Raw genomic sequence first — 17,488 nt, forward strand, 5'->3', positions numbered from 1 at the left:
GTCAAATAACAGAAGAAAAGTTTTCATTTTGTTCCGTCTGGTTGCATCCGAACGCTTTCAATTTGGGACGGCATACGCTAGCAAAACTTCCCCTTTGACTGACTGTACTCCGCGCCTCTCGGCCTATATATGAAAAGTCATTGGCCTGTCTCTCACTCACAGCTGATTGACAATCCGTCTAGGGTATTCCTTTTAATGATAACATTATTTAGGCGGCAGGTGTCGTAAACTTAGTTGTATCCGTCTTTTAAAGGGGGTCCTCTGGAATTTAATAAATAATATAAAAAACTCACCCAGTTAGGCACCTCTCATTCTCAGCGTGAAGCTTACCTGGTTACACTATATAGCTAAATCACTTTAATTTTCGACCTCCTCCCTACGCTTATAAAAGGGTAATTAAATATTCCTGTAAATAAAATTGTACCTCCCTAATCTGTTAGGATTCGAACCCACAGTTAATAATCTATTTGATTCTCTGGGTTTCGGTCTCCGTGGATAGAATGCCATCTCGCCAAATCAATAACTTAGCCCGATTAAACACTTCCTGCCTTTAAGTACATTCACTCTATTTTAAAACGCAATCAATATTTTTATTATTTTCATGTTTTTAAGACAAGCAATCTAGTTCGAACTGTATACGAAATCACGTTTAAATCAACACAACTTTATAACACAATCGCGATTGCACAACACCTGGCGCCCCTGAGGTGGGTTTTTACAAAACGGCGCTCTACAAATTATCCGATTATTATTATTGTCATTATTATTAAATGTTTTCTCACTGAGTCGAATCACTTTCACTTCACACAAACACCGGATCAATAATCTTTCACTTTAATTCAATATTCCGCAATATTCTCTAATACCATTTGAATTCAATAATTAACTGCAATTTCAAACAACACTTCTGATTTGTATCCCTTTCTCGGGGCTGTCAATCCACCAAAGTTCAAAACTCGACTGTCGCTCCGGTCTCTCCTTTCCCGTGGGAATCTGTTTACTCAAGGCCTGTCTGTCAATAAATCTTCCGTCGTTGTTTAAACAAAAAATTTTTAGAGCACGTTATTTTATTATTTATCGTTTATTTTTGTGGATGTCCAAAACATCACAGCCTCCCTTTAGTTCTAAGCCCAACGGGTAATCTCGCTTCCTCGTGTTAGTCGATGGGATTAGAAATAACTATAGGTAATTTACGTTTCTCGAATACCTCTGTATTTATTTTTTATTTTTATTTTTAAATTTTATTTTAATTCTTCCAAAATGTTGAGCGCCCCTGTTCTTCGTTTCTAACCTAGCATCTGTTTATTTTTTGGTTCCCGTGATTATCGGCTTGTTCTGCTGGTGAGTTTTTTCCCGCCCTCAGCTTTTTCAAGTGTTTCGTGTCGCTATGGGTAGAAATTCAATATGTCATGTCACACTTGTTTATTTTAGAATTTTAAACTCCGAGTTTTGTTTATTACATAACAGTACTTGACTTAACTTTGTGTTTTTTTCATCTCAATGCGTTATTTGTATTATGTTCGAGTGTTATTTATTTTCATGTTGATTTATTTTGTGTCCTCGGCTGTGATCCGATGGTTTTTTGTCCGTCTGTGTTATTTATGACTTAAACATTCTCTGCCTTTTAGATCTGGAATAAACAATAATTGTTTACAGTTATTCTAATATCAATGGTATAAAATATGCCATATACTTCACGATATCCGATGCAATGTTTATTTTAGATTTGTCCCAGCTATCTTATTCTTGTGTTATAATTAATCCGATTTCGATGTTTGTTTATCCTTTGGCTTCGTTGTTTATGAACATTTTAGATGTTTTTTGTCGTCACAATGAATTCAATGTTTTCCGGGTCTGTCTGTTTATTCTATTTTGCCTTTGAAGTACGATGTCTCTGTTATCATTTTTGACGATAGGTACCATTTCTTTTGCTGTTAATGTGAATTAATAAGGTTTATGAAATCCATTTTTTTTCTCAACAACAGTAATGAACTCAAGCCAGCTTTTATATCTATCTCTCCTGGTCACGGCACCAGATGTAATGATCTGCCCTTTCTACTTCAAACTTTTCCTTCTCTTCTTTCTACGATACATTTTCCTTAAGTCCCGTAGGTAACTTTTCCATAAGGCTTTGGTTATATATATATCCGGGGTAGGAAGGTCCTCCCTGCCGTCTTTTCTTTATTACGCACCCCTTCAAGTGTGTACATCCTAGTTTGTCTACGTGACGTACGACCTTGAACGTACTCATTTCACGTGACGGTTCAGTATAAAAAGGCTTCACCGAACGTTGTGTTGGGTTTTTTGTTTCTCGGTTTAGAAACCTAGTTATTTATGTTTTGTGTGGTATCCCTTGGTTCTTTTGAGATAGAGTGAGTTGAATCCATTACCGCTGTTTTTCAAAACCATTTCATAAACCTTATCTTCTAAGTCGCCTGCTCACCCCCCCCTAGCTACTCGATTCTACCTATCGTAGGGTAATGTGAATATAATAAAGTGTTAAATTTTATATATGTGATATACATACGATAAATTTATGGTGTTAGTTGTCGGCGCCATCCATGTATATATTTTGGGAGGGGAAGGAGAGGAAAGGAAATGAATTTTTTTCAAGTTAAGACTGGCTCCTCCGCTTACCAAACAAAACTGATGGATGATAATTCGAACAAGGCAATCGATATCTGCGTGTCTGGATATCACAACCGGCCGGGTCTCCCCTTGTTCCAAATCGGCAACCTTCACGCCAGAATAAAGAAAACCAGGTCTCTTCACCAATTTCAGAATTGCCCCAATCTCAAACACCTCCAGGATAACTACTTTACTGAGTGTAGAAGGGGAAAACCATAACATCCCTTTATCACGAATCTAGTCGCGAAAATGTGACACGCAAGGTCCTAAGTTACGTGCCACCTCCAGAAAACGTTGTAACTCCCACGCCGTCGGGGATTTACATCCCTTTCTAGGTCAATACATATATAACACACGACGATCTTGTCGACATTTTGCCCGCTTATTAACGATAGGTTGTGTGCCTACCCATTCAGCCAATTATCATGTGAGATATATGTAAGGTCTACTCGATATGCCAAATTTGGGATGAGGACTGTCTGTATTTTAATATTTGGTTCCAGTATTTATTTTATGAGGTTACTAGCATCCTCGTGTATTAGGTATGGGTAACTCCTACTGAATACCTATCCTCTCAGGTAAGGTATAAACGGATAATTGGTTTGATGTTTTGCATTTAATTTAAAGAGGCTGCCTACCTCTCGAAAGATACCTGTTGAGAAAAGTTGTTCGGTTGGTAGTTTTATTTTGGAGATTACCATCTCCCTCTTTCGTCTTTAGATTTGTTTTCGTGCATCCCAATTCGTAACTTAGAAAGTCAAACAATAGATGAAAAGTATTAAATTAGAAAAGTCAAATAACAGAAGAAAAGTTTTCATTTTGTTCCGTCTGGTTGCATCCGAACGCTTTCAATTTGGGACGGCATACGCTAGCAAAACTTCCCCTTTGACTGACTGTACTCCGCGCCTCTCGGCCTATATATGAAAAGTCATTGGCCTGTCTCTCACTCACAGCTGATTGACAATCCGTCTAGGGTATTCCTTTTAATGATAACATTATTTAGGCGGCAGGTGTCGTAAACTTAGTTGTATCCGTCTTTTAAAGGGGGTCCTCTGGAATTTAATAAATAATATAAAAAACTCACCCAGTTAGGCACCTCTCATTCTCAGCGTGAAGCTTACCTGGTTACACTATATAGCTAAATCACTTTAATTTTCGACCTCCTCCCTACGCTTATAAAAGGGTAATTAAATATTCCTGTAAATAAAATTGTACCTCCCTAATCTGTTAGGATTCGAACCCACAGTTAATAATCTATTTGATTCTCTGGGTTTCGGTCTCCGTGGATAGAATGCCATCTCGCCAAATCAATAACTTAGCCCGATTAAACACTTCCTGCCTTTAAGTACATTCACTCTATTTTAAAACGCAATCAATATTTTTATTATTTTCATGTTTTTAAGACAAGCAATCTAGTTCGAACTGTATACGAAATCACGTTTAAATCAACACAACTTTATAACACAATCGCGATTGCACAACACCTGGCGCCCCTGAGGTGGGTTTTTACAAAACGGCGCTCTACAAATTATCCGATTATTATTATTGTCATTATTATTAAATGTTTTCTCACTGAGTCGAATCACTTTCACTTCACACAAACACCGGATCAATAATCTTTCACTTTAATTCAATATTCCGCAATATTCTCTAATACCATTTGAATTCAATAATTAACTGCAATTTCAAACAACACTTCTGATTTGTATCCCTTTCTCGGGGCTGTCAATCCACCAAAGTTCAAAACTCGACTGTCGCTCCGGTCTCTCCTTTCCCGTGGGAATCTGTTTACTCAAGGCCTGTCTGTCAATAAATCTTCCGTCGTTGTTTAAACAAAAAATTTTTAGAGCACGTTATTTTATTATTTATCGTTTATTTTTGTGGATGTCCAAAACATCACAAGTGATGAGGCCCATTTCCACCTCGGTGGCTTAGTCAACAAGCAAAATTGTCGCATCTGGGGCTCGGAAAACCCAAGAGTTATTGTTGAAAAGCCTCTATATCCACAACGTGTGACTGTTTGCTGCGGTTTGTGGTCCGGCGGAGTCATTGGACCTTACTTTTTCGAAAATGAGGCTTGTGCAACAGTTACGGTGAATGGATTGCGCTATCGAGAGATGATTAATGATTTTTTATGGCCGGAATTGGATGGTATTGATCTGGACAACGTTTACTTTCAACAAGACGGCGCTACGTGACACACAAGCAACGAAACCATTGATCTTTTACAATTGAACATCAAAATAACACCTCTTATTGGAAACCCTGTATATATTATTTTTTTCCTCCGCTGCTCATCGCACTAGGGAATTCCTGTGTCGAGATGAGCAGCTTTACAATTATATTCAATTAAATAATTACATCACATAACACATGCACAGACGGATCACATTTAATATGGGGTTCCTAAGGTGGTTCATGACAGAAGCCACGCCATGGGCAATCCAACAAACATCCCCACTCTCAGCCAGTATGGAATTTTTTACCATTTTCTTGAATAGATTCAACGAACCTATAGTTTTTATATTTTCACCGAGCATATTATAAAGCAACGGAGCTTTATAAGAAAAACTCCTTTGTCCAAAAACTTTTCCTATACATTATTTTTTAAATTGACATTTAAAGGCTCTAGGGTAGTCTTGTGACAAAATAGATTCAAAGAATATGAGTGTATGAACAATAGGACCGGTCAGCGTTTACAAACGTTGCGGCGAACATTCTAAACCACAGTTGTGATGTAAAGATAAGCTTACTTGCTTACACCAAGACGAATGTGGAACGCTGTACGTGACTTACTGCCAGTTGGTTATCCTTATACTTATGTGTTGCTACATTCGCTATCTCACTTTCTCTAATGACGCTAAAAATCGTGGGGAAACAATCGAAGTAATTGTATTGTTTATAATAATAAGTAATTAGGGTGTATTTACGAACTTGGCTTTTACTAATGTTTACCGTGTCATTGAAACATTCTCATCACATATGAAGGTATTTTGGAACTCATTTACGCAATTTGTTTAAAGATAGTACACGACTTCCCGCGACGCGTGACTGTTGAATACTAAATCGAAAGTACGGCAATTATAGTATCTTTTGCTCGTCACTTTGAGGTCTCTGCAACGTGTCTATATGTTTTGTAATGTCGTTGTGTGCACCGAGACGGTGCGTGCGCATGTCAGTTGGAAAAGTTTGTGTTTGTATGGAAGAAGGAATGTACTCAATTGGCAGTGGTGGCATTTGTGTCGCCAGGTGTTGCTGCTGACGGCGTGCACGGCGGCGGTGGGCTGTCTGCCGGAGGGTGGGGGACGGCGCGCCATGAACCGCCGTCTCAGTGCCGCCTGCTTCTCGCTGCTGAGCCGTTCACTGTCCGCCGTCATCACGTACAAGGGCCGCCCGCCGCAGCGAGGCATCTGTGTGGCCAATCACACCTCGCCCATCGACGTGCTGATGCTCATGTGCGACAACAGCTACTCGCTGGTCCGTTCTGTCGTCTGCTGTCTGAGCTTGTGGATAGCCTAACCTTACCTGACTTATTGCTGACTGAACCTAACCTAACTGGACTTTCACCCAATAAAACCTAACCTGACTTGTGGCAGACGGAACCTAACCTAACATCACTTATGGCGGACAGAAACTAACCTATCTGAACATTCACAGAATCTTATCTAACCTAAGTTATCACAGATGGAAACTAGCCCACCACAGATATAGACGGAACCTATCCTATCACAGATAGAACCTAACCTACCATAAACGGAAACTTACCTAACCTGATTTATCACATAGGGAACCTTACCTAGCCTATCACAGACGGAACCTAACCTAACATCACTTATGGCGGACAGAAACTAACCTATCTGAACATTCACAGAACCTTATCTAACCTAAGTTATCACAGATGGAAACTAGCCTACCACAGATATAGATGGAATCTTGCCCATCCTATCACAGACGGAACCTAACCTATCACAGATAGAACCTAACCTGATTTATCACATAGGGAACCTTACCTAGCCTATCACAGACGGACCTAACATATCATGGACAGAACCCAAACTCACCTAACTTATCACCGACAGAACCTAACCCAACCTCATTTATCACAGACTTTACCATCATTTACCTAGTAAATCATAGTAGCAAACAAACAGAAAACCATGCTAAACCTGATCCATGATAAACTATTTGACTCAACTTTTACCAAACCTAACCTACGATAGACTGAGAACTTACAACCTAACCTAACCTCTCGTAGTTTGAACTAGCTTTGCCTGACGTTTGATATTCATAATAAGTGTAGACCATTTGATTGTGCATGTATTTTATTTATTGCAGGAATAATTCATTAATGGTATAAGATTTTTTAATTTAAACATTCTTATTTTAATTATTTAATGCATTCAGTAAAATCTCATTAAAATGTCAATATAACTTTTTCAATGACTGAGAAAAAGTGCTGATTTAATGAGATTTTGCTGTAAAGTTTGACAGTGATAATTTTCCAGGCGAGTTTAAGCTTAAGTTTCTTCAAATTTATTTGTGTTTACGATATAAAGCGAATGGGATAAACTACGGAATGTAATATACGAAACATTATTCTGAAGGTTTTTGGAAATTTTATTAAATTTGTTGACTCTAAGGATGCTTATAAACAAACGGGCCGTACTGCCGAGCTGAACAACGTACAGGAAAGGAACGAAGCAACCGCAAATGGCGCGAAACGCCGCTTGTGGTCGCTTCGTTCCTTTACCGTAATTCGCAGTCCGGCTCGCGCGTTTTTTCTCGTGTCTATACGCAGCGTTATACAATAATACCACAGTACACAGGATATAAGATGAACTTAGACCCATTGGAAATCACAGTAGTAAGAATGGTATATATAGCGATGACAAATTTCATCTGTAATATGATTGAACATGGTTTTGATATGATCTAAAGTGATTATTAGCTGTATTTCTAATATCTGGGGAGGTAGGTTCAATCCTCAGTCGAAACAAAAACGAAAATATTTTTAAATACATCACTATTTAAAAATTCATGTATCCTAGTATAAAAAAACTTTTTTTTTTTACCGGTTGATATTTTTTTATAGATAAAGTTATTCTGGGAAACATCTTGTGATATAAACATGATATACAGGGTTATCCAATAAGAGGTGTTATTTTGAATAGCCCGCTATTTCGGTAGATGTTACTTTTGAAGCTGTCATTTTTTGACATTTGACAAGTAGAAACTACGCCATTAATAAAAATGGAACGATACACGCTTCAACAACGCATTGAAATTATTTAAATTTACTTGAGTGAATCAAATGCAAATCATCTTGAGTGATGAGGCCCATTTCCACCTCGGTGGCTTCGTCAACAAGCAAAATTGTCGCATCTGGGGCTCGGAAAACCCAAGAGTTACTTTTGAAAAGCCTCTCTATCCTCAACGTGTGACTGTTTGGTGCTGTTTATGGTCCGGCGGAGTCATTGGACCTTACTTTTTCGAAAATGAGGCTGGAGCAACAGTTACGGTGAATGGATTGCGCTATCGAGAGATGATTAATGATTTTAATGGCCGGAATTGGATGGTATTGATCTGGACAACGTTTAGCCACACAAGTAACGAAATCATTGATCTTTTACGGTTGAATATCAAAATAACACCTCTTATTGGAAAACCCTGTATATATATTTTGGAAACGTCATTTTGCAAAAGAGTTTGTAAATAGTGTCAACTGGCGTACGGCGTGGGATTTGCATTTAACCTCCAGCATTCCTTATTGTAAAGTTATCACTGTCGAACTGTATATATATATATATATATTTGAAAAACATTCCATTTTGTATATTTTTATAAGAATTAATTATATTTTAATGGTGATGGTATATGTTGTTTGGCAAGCATTTAATATATTTTTTCGCTTTATGGTTTTAACAGCGCATGGCTTTATGTATTTTTTAATCTTGGCTTACATGAAATTTTTTTCTTTTTTTCCGATTTTGATTTTGATTTGTATAAAAATGTAATATTTTTAGTTTAGAGTTCATGGGTTTGATTCCCAACATTTAAAAAAAATATATATTTTGTTCAGTCGTAACTTAAATTATTGATTTGAAGTTATTCTCAGTATCGACCTGGTGGGATATTCTGATGACGGAAGTAGAGATGATAAAAAAATGATGAAGATGATGGTTGGTAAGCATTATGTGCCGCGCTATTCAAATCTCGTCATTCTCTAGTAAGAGAGAATTTGCTTGAAATGATTTTGGCTATGTTTGATATAATGTAATACAGGCAGTTATTTCTCCACTTCTCACTCCAATAGGGGTATGTCGCGAGGCTGAAATGAATGGGAAGGGAAAGAGCAAGGTTGGGAAGTACCTGGCTATTCAGATCTGGTCACCAAATGCAGCTAAAGCCATTTCAAGCGATGTTTCGATTCTGAATGGCGGACTTTCATCAGGGCGATACTGAAAGTAGCTACCACTTTAGAATGTTCCACTGGCTTTGGGCAGTTAGTACTCTTGTGTGGAATAATTATATAAATTTTTAAAAATGTAATATTAACATCAGTAAAATTTGCAATCGCTTTTAAGAAAGTTTAGTATGTTCAAGTAAATCTTAAATGATAGTTTATAACATTGTGATAAAATGACATACTTATGTGTGCAGATAGGGCAGCGCCACGGCGGGTTCCTAGGCCTGCTGCAGCGGGCGCTGGCGAGGGCTTCGCCGCACATTTGGTTTGAGCGCTCCGAGGTTAAGGACAGGAACGCCGTCACCAACAGGTAAACTAAGAATGAACTTGGCGATAAAACCGCTTGGATTCTTCCAAGCGGTTAATTCTTCATATCTATCTGATGCATGGCAGTGAGGGACGGAACTGGCAGACGAAGAATTAAAGTAGACTGAAGGCTGTATAAATGAGATCCCTGAGATGTACGTGTGGTAAAATCATGTGAACATGTTACAAATGTGAAGTTTCGCAAATAATGCAAGGCTGATGTAAGTGTAATGAGTAAGAATAAGAAAGGGACGCTCAGATGGTTTGAGCATGTAGAGTGGATGAACCGAGAAAGGAGTTAAGGATGATATTTGACGCAAATAAATACTATATTGTCACCACTGATATTAACCTTTCCCTTACTGTGCTAAAAAAATCCACACGTTCCGGTGCTGTGTAGTCAATACACATCTTAAAATAAGCGATTTAATATGGGAAAAATATGAATATTCATAGCTAATCGCTTATGTTTATTATATTTTATATCAAAAGTGATAATAATTGTAATTTAATTGCTGAAAACATGAAAAAACCATTGGCAGATGCTAAAGAAATGCGAGGGGTCCACATTTAACGACGGTTCGCGGCCAACTGACTGGCGGCTGGCACAAACACAGCTGTGCGGTCGTAGGTATCGATGGTCTAAATCAAAAACTACAACTGCAGAAGTGTGGATGTCTCATGTTCCCGCATAGCGAATTAAAGCAGGACATCAATAGCGTGTCATTTCCTCGCACACTCTTCGCGTATTAGTATCACACGGTTGATTGTATTGGTGTATTTGTTCCCGATTTTATACAAAAAACTTTAATTGAATTTGAAAACTATGTAATATATTATTTTTTAATTCAGTACATAAATGTATAACGGAGGAATACCTAAAATCTGAACCCAGAATTTATTATATTTATAGAGTTATTAAAGTTATTAGAAGCAATGTGTAGTAAATACATACCACAGATAAGGAAAGGTTAAAAATCTATCAACTTATAAAAATAATGTTATTAAAATTGTAAGTCAATCTCTTTAGTAGTTATTGATATTTTGTTTCGCACTCTGTATTTTTTTTTTTGTACTGGCGCAGACCCGTAAAAAATGGTGGGATTGTCTTCTGGAATTCTCGTTAAATCAGTTCCAATTTTGAAAATGATAATTTCATCTAAAAAATATTATTTTATAGGTAGGTGCTTTATCGGTTTTCTGAATTCTGCGCCCAATCAGTTCGCAATTTTGAAAATTACATCTAACCAGTCGACTGGTTTTCGCGCACGCGTTTTTGACAATTTTTATGACCGTGCTCGGCATAGAACGTAAATAAATTTTTTCTTTTGCCTTTTTTATTTCAACCTTTATGCTTTGAAAACTGTATAGGACTTAATCAGAATCGCTTGCGCTAACGACACTGTACTTTCTATTTTTAGACTAGATGTCGGTGACGATGCATTCTATCCACTTTTGGTGACAATCGTGCATATACACGCGGACAGATACGCATTTCTCTACCATTCACTACTGTATATCACAATATTACTGTTGAAAAACTACATATCGGTCAATATCGGTCAACTACTTGTCGAGTTTTGCGAGGGCAAACATATATGCAAGCTGAATTTTTATATATTCACATATTTCTGGGAAGTATTTTTTGCGCTGGCGCTACGCTGTCTCCGTGCGAAAATTTAGGACCTGCGCGAATTTCTTTAATTTTGTTTAAATTGCTATATCTTCGAAAATAGTTAAAATATTTTAATAAAAATTTCTATGCAGTAACTCAACATACCCAAGCTATAAAAGCACTAAACTAAAATTGAATATTATTTGGAATGCAACTCAATTAACATCGTAATATTTTATTACGATCCGCCTATCGGTATTTGTCCATACCTGCTTTCTTTAAATACGCTCGACACCTTTCGCTCGCTTGCACATAGGTGTTGAGTGGGTGCGTAACAGAGATAGAGATTCGAATCGGGTTTCACGATCATAAAAACCCTCATTCCATTAATTGAATTATTACAATAACAAATAATATACTATCCTTTTGTTGATATACCGATGTAAACGAAAGGCACGAAGATAAATACAAAAAGAAGACTTGCATTACTATTCGATAATTATGTACATATAGTTGAGACCTTTACAAAGAGATTGATATATAAAAATATTGAATATTTCCGTCTCTTCTGCCATTGAAATGAGGCCGACGCAAAAGGTAGAACTACCCTTCCCGGCGTTAAGCGTCAATCGACCGAACGGGTAGAACTACCTTTCCCGTCCGAAGTGTGTTAAGATTGGATGACATTACATCAGCTAATATACTAAATAAATTTGGGTTGTTGGCACGGTTGTCTTCGGCCTCTGGGTAGAAGGTTCAATCCTCAGTCAACACAAAAATTTATCTATATTTAAATGCATTTTATAAAAATAGACGAGTCCTAGTAAAAGACACTTTTTGTGGGTTGAAATTTTTTTGATAGTTCTTATTCTATAATATCTTATTCATTATCGGAAATTTGCAGACTGCGTGAGCACGTCGGGGATCCAAACAACCCGCCGATCCTCATCTTCCCCGAGGGAACCTGCATCAACAACACCTCCGTCATGCAGTTTAAGAAGGGCAGTTTCGAAGTGGGGGGAACCATCTACCCCGTCGCCATTAAGTAAGTACATTCCTTATCGTAACCACGCGAACCCCACGTCGCTATTTGCGACCCGTTCACCAATCACAAACCTACAATCAGCACAGTAGTTCTACCGTTTTCGCTGCCACATTCTCATATAATAGTGAATTTATATACATATAAGGCTAGAAATAGTGATCGCATACCGTCAGCTGATCGATGATGTAGCGCTGACGAGCTGGACCAATGGTCCTTTGTGAATCCTCTGAATCGCGTGGCACTACAGCTCTTCATTCATTGATTTACATATTTCCGCAAGCGATCAAAGTACATGTGGCATTATTTCCTGCTGAAGCGTTAATTTAGATTTCAATAAACTTGTAAGTATGTAACTGAATGTGTATTTATTTAATTTTTTAATCTTTGATTATTTTGTCGTTCTTTGACGTTATGATGTTAGAAGTTTTGACATTATTTGATGTATGTTATTGTTATTTGACGTTTTTATGTTGTCACTTGACCATTTGACATTATTTGATGTATATTGTAATTATTTGATGTTTTTATGTTGTTATTTGACATATTTGATGTATATTGTCGTTATTTGACGTTTTTGACGTTTTAATGTTGTTATTTGACATATTTGACAAATATTGTCATTACTTGACTTTTTTAAATTTTTGATATATATTGTCATTACTTGACGTTTATGAAGTTTTTACATTGTTACTTGACGTTTTTACATTATTTGACTTATATTGTCGTTACTTTACGTTTATAACGTTTTTACATTATTTGATATATATTGTCGTTATTTGACATTTTTATGTTGTTTCTTGACGTTTTGACATTATTTGACATTTTGACATTATTTGACGTTTTGACATTATTTGACGTTTCGACATTTTTTACATTATTCAACGTTATTTGATGTTCTTATACTACGTACATATATTCGCAACACAGAACACACTTTGGTAATTTATTATATTGCATGTTACATTGTGTATAGACGTTAAAGTGATGAAATGAAGAAAAAAAACTAATCTAACCTAACCAAAACTATTCTATATGGTACTCTAGTTTCTTTTTATCACTTTTCATGACTTTATATCATTTTGTCACTGTTCTGATTTGTCCTGCTACCTAATCCTTTACTAATCCTCCATCATTGCGCTAGCAACACTCATGTACATGGTGTCCGGAAACTAATGGTACAAGCGGGCTCTGACAAATTTATATATCACATTTGGATTACATTTTGTGGTATAACTTATTTTGATTTGAGCTTTCATTTTAGAGTAAATCGAATCCAAATTTGGAATTTTTTAAATGAAAATTGTAATAAAAAAAAAAAGTATGCTGTTTAATGTTTTTTTAAATGTGTCGAGCGTAGATCCGCCTCCAAAAGTTTTTTTTTAATACTTAAGTTGCCAACGCGTCGCTCTAGTTCGTTTTTGTCCAACAGACCATTTTTGGCGAAATTGAGTAAACACATTGTCGTCGGGACACGGCATTTGTCGTTTTTCGCAGACTGTCGGTTTGTGGCGGGAACGGCATTATACGGGTTTATTATCAGCGTGAAATAAAACGCCTTGAAGGGTAATTTGCTACCTGGGTGCTAGGCGACAGCCTGTCCACGTTATTTGACATGCCTTGTCCGGATTGGCTAGTGTGCAGTAGTTTTTATGCGATCTCAATCTCCAGTTTAGTTTGAGTCATTTCACGTATTGGACTATTTTTCATACCGCTCGCACTGTTTTGTTTCCTGTTTGGTATTTTATTATTTGAATATATTAGCATTGTATAGGACTTTATCCCTACAAAAATTATTATTATTTTTTGTTTACTCAATTGTCATTGTTGTTATATACAAGCATATACTTGGAAAAAATAAATACTATGATTCATAAGTGGAATGGGCTCTTCAATTAGGCGAGGCAACCGCAAAAGACTCTCTTTTGACAAGAAGCAATTAAACTTATGAGTTATTGAGTGTTCGCCTTCGGCCTTAGGCGACACTGTTCAATATTTACGCGATCAGATTTCACACAACCAGTGATTGTAAAATTTGCGGGCATGGCAAATATATATTATTATTTATTATATAACTATATGATATGAATAAACATGTTATCTTTTACATGGAATTCTCAAATATTGAATGCTATTTACTAAATGAATATCAGGTTTTTATATTCAACTTTGAAATGTGGTGAAATTATGATGTAATCAAAGCAATTATAATTTATTTTTGATGATCAAATGTCATATCTGATTTTTTGAAAATTTCAATCGAAAATATTATTTGGTTTAGAAATTGTGACAATTTTAAGAAAGCGATATATTTTTGCGCTAATCGCGAAAAACACCCGCTATAGGCTAGAGTCTATTGTTTGAAGCGCCCGACTACAATGTGTTAAGTATGCAGTTGTTCTCAGAAATCATTTATTTATACGATACAAGTGAAATATATATTTTTTTAATACTTTTAATGTGTTTTCAAGTCGCAGTTTGTCTAAAGTTCACCAAAATTAAACAACATTCCAAGTGTGTTTATCCAACACTTTGTCCAACATCCAAATTAAAAACCTGTTTTCTGCGTAATTTTAAACATTTGGAAGGAATTTTACTTAAAAATAATAATTTATATCACTTTAAATTATTTTAGTAAACTTTTAGAATTGAGCTAATTTCATTGTATATCCGTTTTTCGTAAAAAAAAAAACTTTGAAGCGGTATTTCTCCCGATTTACGTTTTGGTGTGTTGGATAAAAACGAACTAGAGCGACGAATAATAAAAAATGAGGACAAAGCAAATCAACAAGTTGCCAGAGTTCAGATTTCAGCATGAAGAACACTTGAAATAGTTTTTAGCCCCATCAAACTCCAATAATGCTTTAACGTCTTTTTTTGTTGTTCCATATATATATGCACTTGCGAACACTTGCGAACTTCCACTGACCAAAATGTAGCCAATTTGAAGAGATATTTAAAAACATTATTGGAATTTTTTCAAAAGTCGTTGGAATCTTCGTTCAATCACAAAGCTAACTTAGTAGTTTGACTATTTAACAAGAGATGTCTCCCATTTCCTCTGAATTGTTTGTTGCTAGCTGTACCCCGCCACACGTTGCTGTAGCTCAGTCTATCTGTGCAGATAGAGAAACAATAGCGCGTGTGCTTTTACATCCAACAGATGGCGCTGTTTTAAAAGAAAAACATGTTTTTACCTGTCACAGGTGACATATATATAATATAGTTATATATAAAAACACACGCGTATTCGAATGCAAAGTTGTGTCAAAATTTCAAAGCAATCGGTAAAGAACTTTTGGAGATTAAGATTTTGAACAAACGAATGTTTAAATTTTTATTTATATAGAAATATTTTTGTACTTTTTTACCTATATGTAAATACTCTCACTAACCTTCCCTCACATTCCGGAATAAAATAAATAATTATCATTATTATTTCAGATACGACCCCAAGTTTGGCGACGCCTTCTGGAATTCGTCGCGCTATTCGATGATGCAGTACCTGTACATGATGATGACGTCGTGGGCGATCGTGTGCGACGTTTGGTACCTGCCCCCCATGCAGCGGCGGGGTAACGAGTCCGCCATCGAGTTTGCAAATAGGGTCAAGGCGGTCATAGCGAGGCAGGGCGGTCTCGTGGATCTGGTCTGGTGAGTTATCCAAAAATATGCTAAAAATTATTGAAAGATTGTGATGTAATGATAAAAAAATAATTTTGTGGTTCCGCTGCACCGGGAAGCATTCATTGGATAACTAACACCTGTGCCGTAGGTTACCCTATTGGAGGGGACCCACCCTTTCCCAACGGCTGTGTGAGGAAACTGATTGTTTAACCTCCTTGATTGTTAGTACGAAATAATGATTGCATACTTACATTAATAGTAACACAAAATAAGAACACGTCTGAAATGCTTGCCTGGTGGTTTGGCATCTAAAATTAAATAATAAAAAAAGAGAACAATATTTACAAGTGGAAGTATGATTGAAACATAAAAATATACAAGCCGCGTGTCGAGGGCAGTTTACCCCACTATCACGGGGCAGTCCCGGCAAGAATGAGCGTGGCAAGCGACCTGGCCACAACGATCCCAAGCACCCGCGTCCCTTAGCCAGTTTTCCGAGAGTACTCTCGAAGAAATGTAAATGGGGGGAGGAGATACTCCCAAAGACCCTAGGGAATGTAGTGAGCCTCAGGTCACCGGAGGCAGGACGGAAGGGGACCGGGCTCGCGCAAACATTCCCCAGGCCCGCTCATGATGCCGGGGGAGGCACCCGTGGTTTGTGGGACAGCCGCACCGAATTAATATCACCTTAGTCGATGCAGGAACAGGGTCTATCCGCCCCCATGGTGGGGAAATGAACAACACAGTACGATAGAGTTCAGTTCGATAACCGAGTCATAAACCAATTTGTTACCCCAAGTGGCAAGCTACAGCCGGTGACTTAGCAGGGGTTTCCGAGTTTGTGGGGTGAGGTTTGTCCAGGTCTTGGTGGCGAAATCATCAGCCCACCAGCTGCGTGGCAGGCCGCATCGGGAGAGGATGGTTGAGGGAGACCATTTGACTTCTCCGGCCGGAGTCTCTTGACCTATCGCCTTGCACCGCAGTGGGAGGGACATACTGACTGATCATGACATCCAGTACGATCTCTCGAAAATGAACAATTCGATTTAAGTGGCAATAATTCACTATGTCCATTTTAAACGGTTGCACATGGGTTTTGGTGGTAATGCAGACTTCTAAACAAAGTAAGGCAGATTCTTTAAAAACAAAATTTTTTTTTTTTTTGTTCCAGGGATGGCCAACTAAAACGCATGAAAGCCAAGAAGGAATGGAAAGAGCTGCAGCAGGAGGAGTTCAGCCGCAGACTGAAGGGCGAATAAGCGCCCCTGGACGCCTAGTCGACATTTCCAAGACTGCCTACACAGAGGGACTATCACTATACTAACAAACAAACTTACAGACAAACATACATACATACTACATACTGTACAAACAATCCCTTCTTGTGTGATTCACACTCATTTGAAAGACAACTGATTCCCCCAATTTACAATAATTTAAGACTTTTTAGGCTCCTACAATAAATAATATAAATATTTGTAATATGCGGATTGATCAATTTTGCCGGAAGTAAGAGAAATTTGAGCTTAGTTTTGACACACAGACACGTCAGCAATCCACTTCTATCGGTTTATTTGTTCAGTGATAATACGGGTCAATTTGTTTAGGCACTATACAGATAATACGCGAGTTTAAAATTTTTTATTCATAAAACACGACAGAAAACAACTGCTCGCTGTGTGCCAATCAAGCGTTGCTACGTTACCAAACATTGTTTAGTTCAATTACGTACTATAAAAAACGACATATTTCAAAGCAGTAATTTAAAATATGAATATTTTTAATACTGTTTCATCATTATGAA

General features: G+C 37.2%; 1 protein-coding gene across 3 annotated transcripts in view; it reads left to right on the forward strand.

Annotated features, from left to right (window-relative positions):
* Positions 1–17,016, forward strand: part of Gpat4 (Glycerol-3-phosphate acyltransferase 4) — a 55,346-nt gene extending 38,330 nt beyond the window's left edge. For 2 of the 3 annotated variants that reach the window (XM_089644282.1, XM_089644281.1), the window contains 5 exons: positions 5,878–6,105; positions 9,289–9,404; positions 11,920–12,060; positions 15,502–15,711; positions 16,856–17,016. In XM_089644282.1, coding sequence (XP_089500408.1) covers positions 5,878–6,105; positions 9,289–9,404; positions 11,920–12,060; positions 15,502–15,711; positions 16,856–16,943 — 783 coding nt within the window. In that variant the 3' untranslated portion in view covers positions 16,944–17,016. The remainder of the gene's footprint in view (positions 1–5,877; positions 6,106–9,288; positions 9,405–11,919; positions 12,061–15,501; positions 15,712–16,855) is intronic. The other variant, XM_089644280.1, reaches the window with a different exon arrangement.
* Positions 17,017–17,488: the final 472 nt, after the last annotated feature.

Source organism: Hesperophylax consimilis, chromosome 20 (genome assembly GCF_061612785.1).
Source record: "Hesperophylax consimilis isolate HC1 chromosome 20, BYU_Hcon_1.0, whole genome shotgun sequence".
NCBI classification, from domain to species: Eukaryota; Metazoa; Arthropoda; class Insecta; order Trichoptera; family Limnephilidae; genus Hesperophylax; species Hesperophylax consimilis.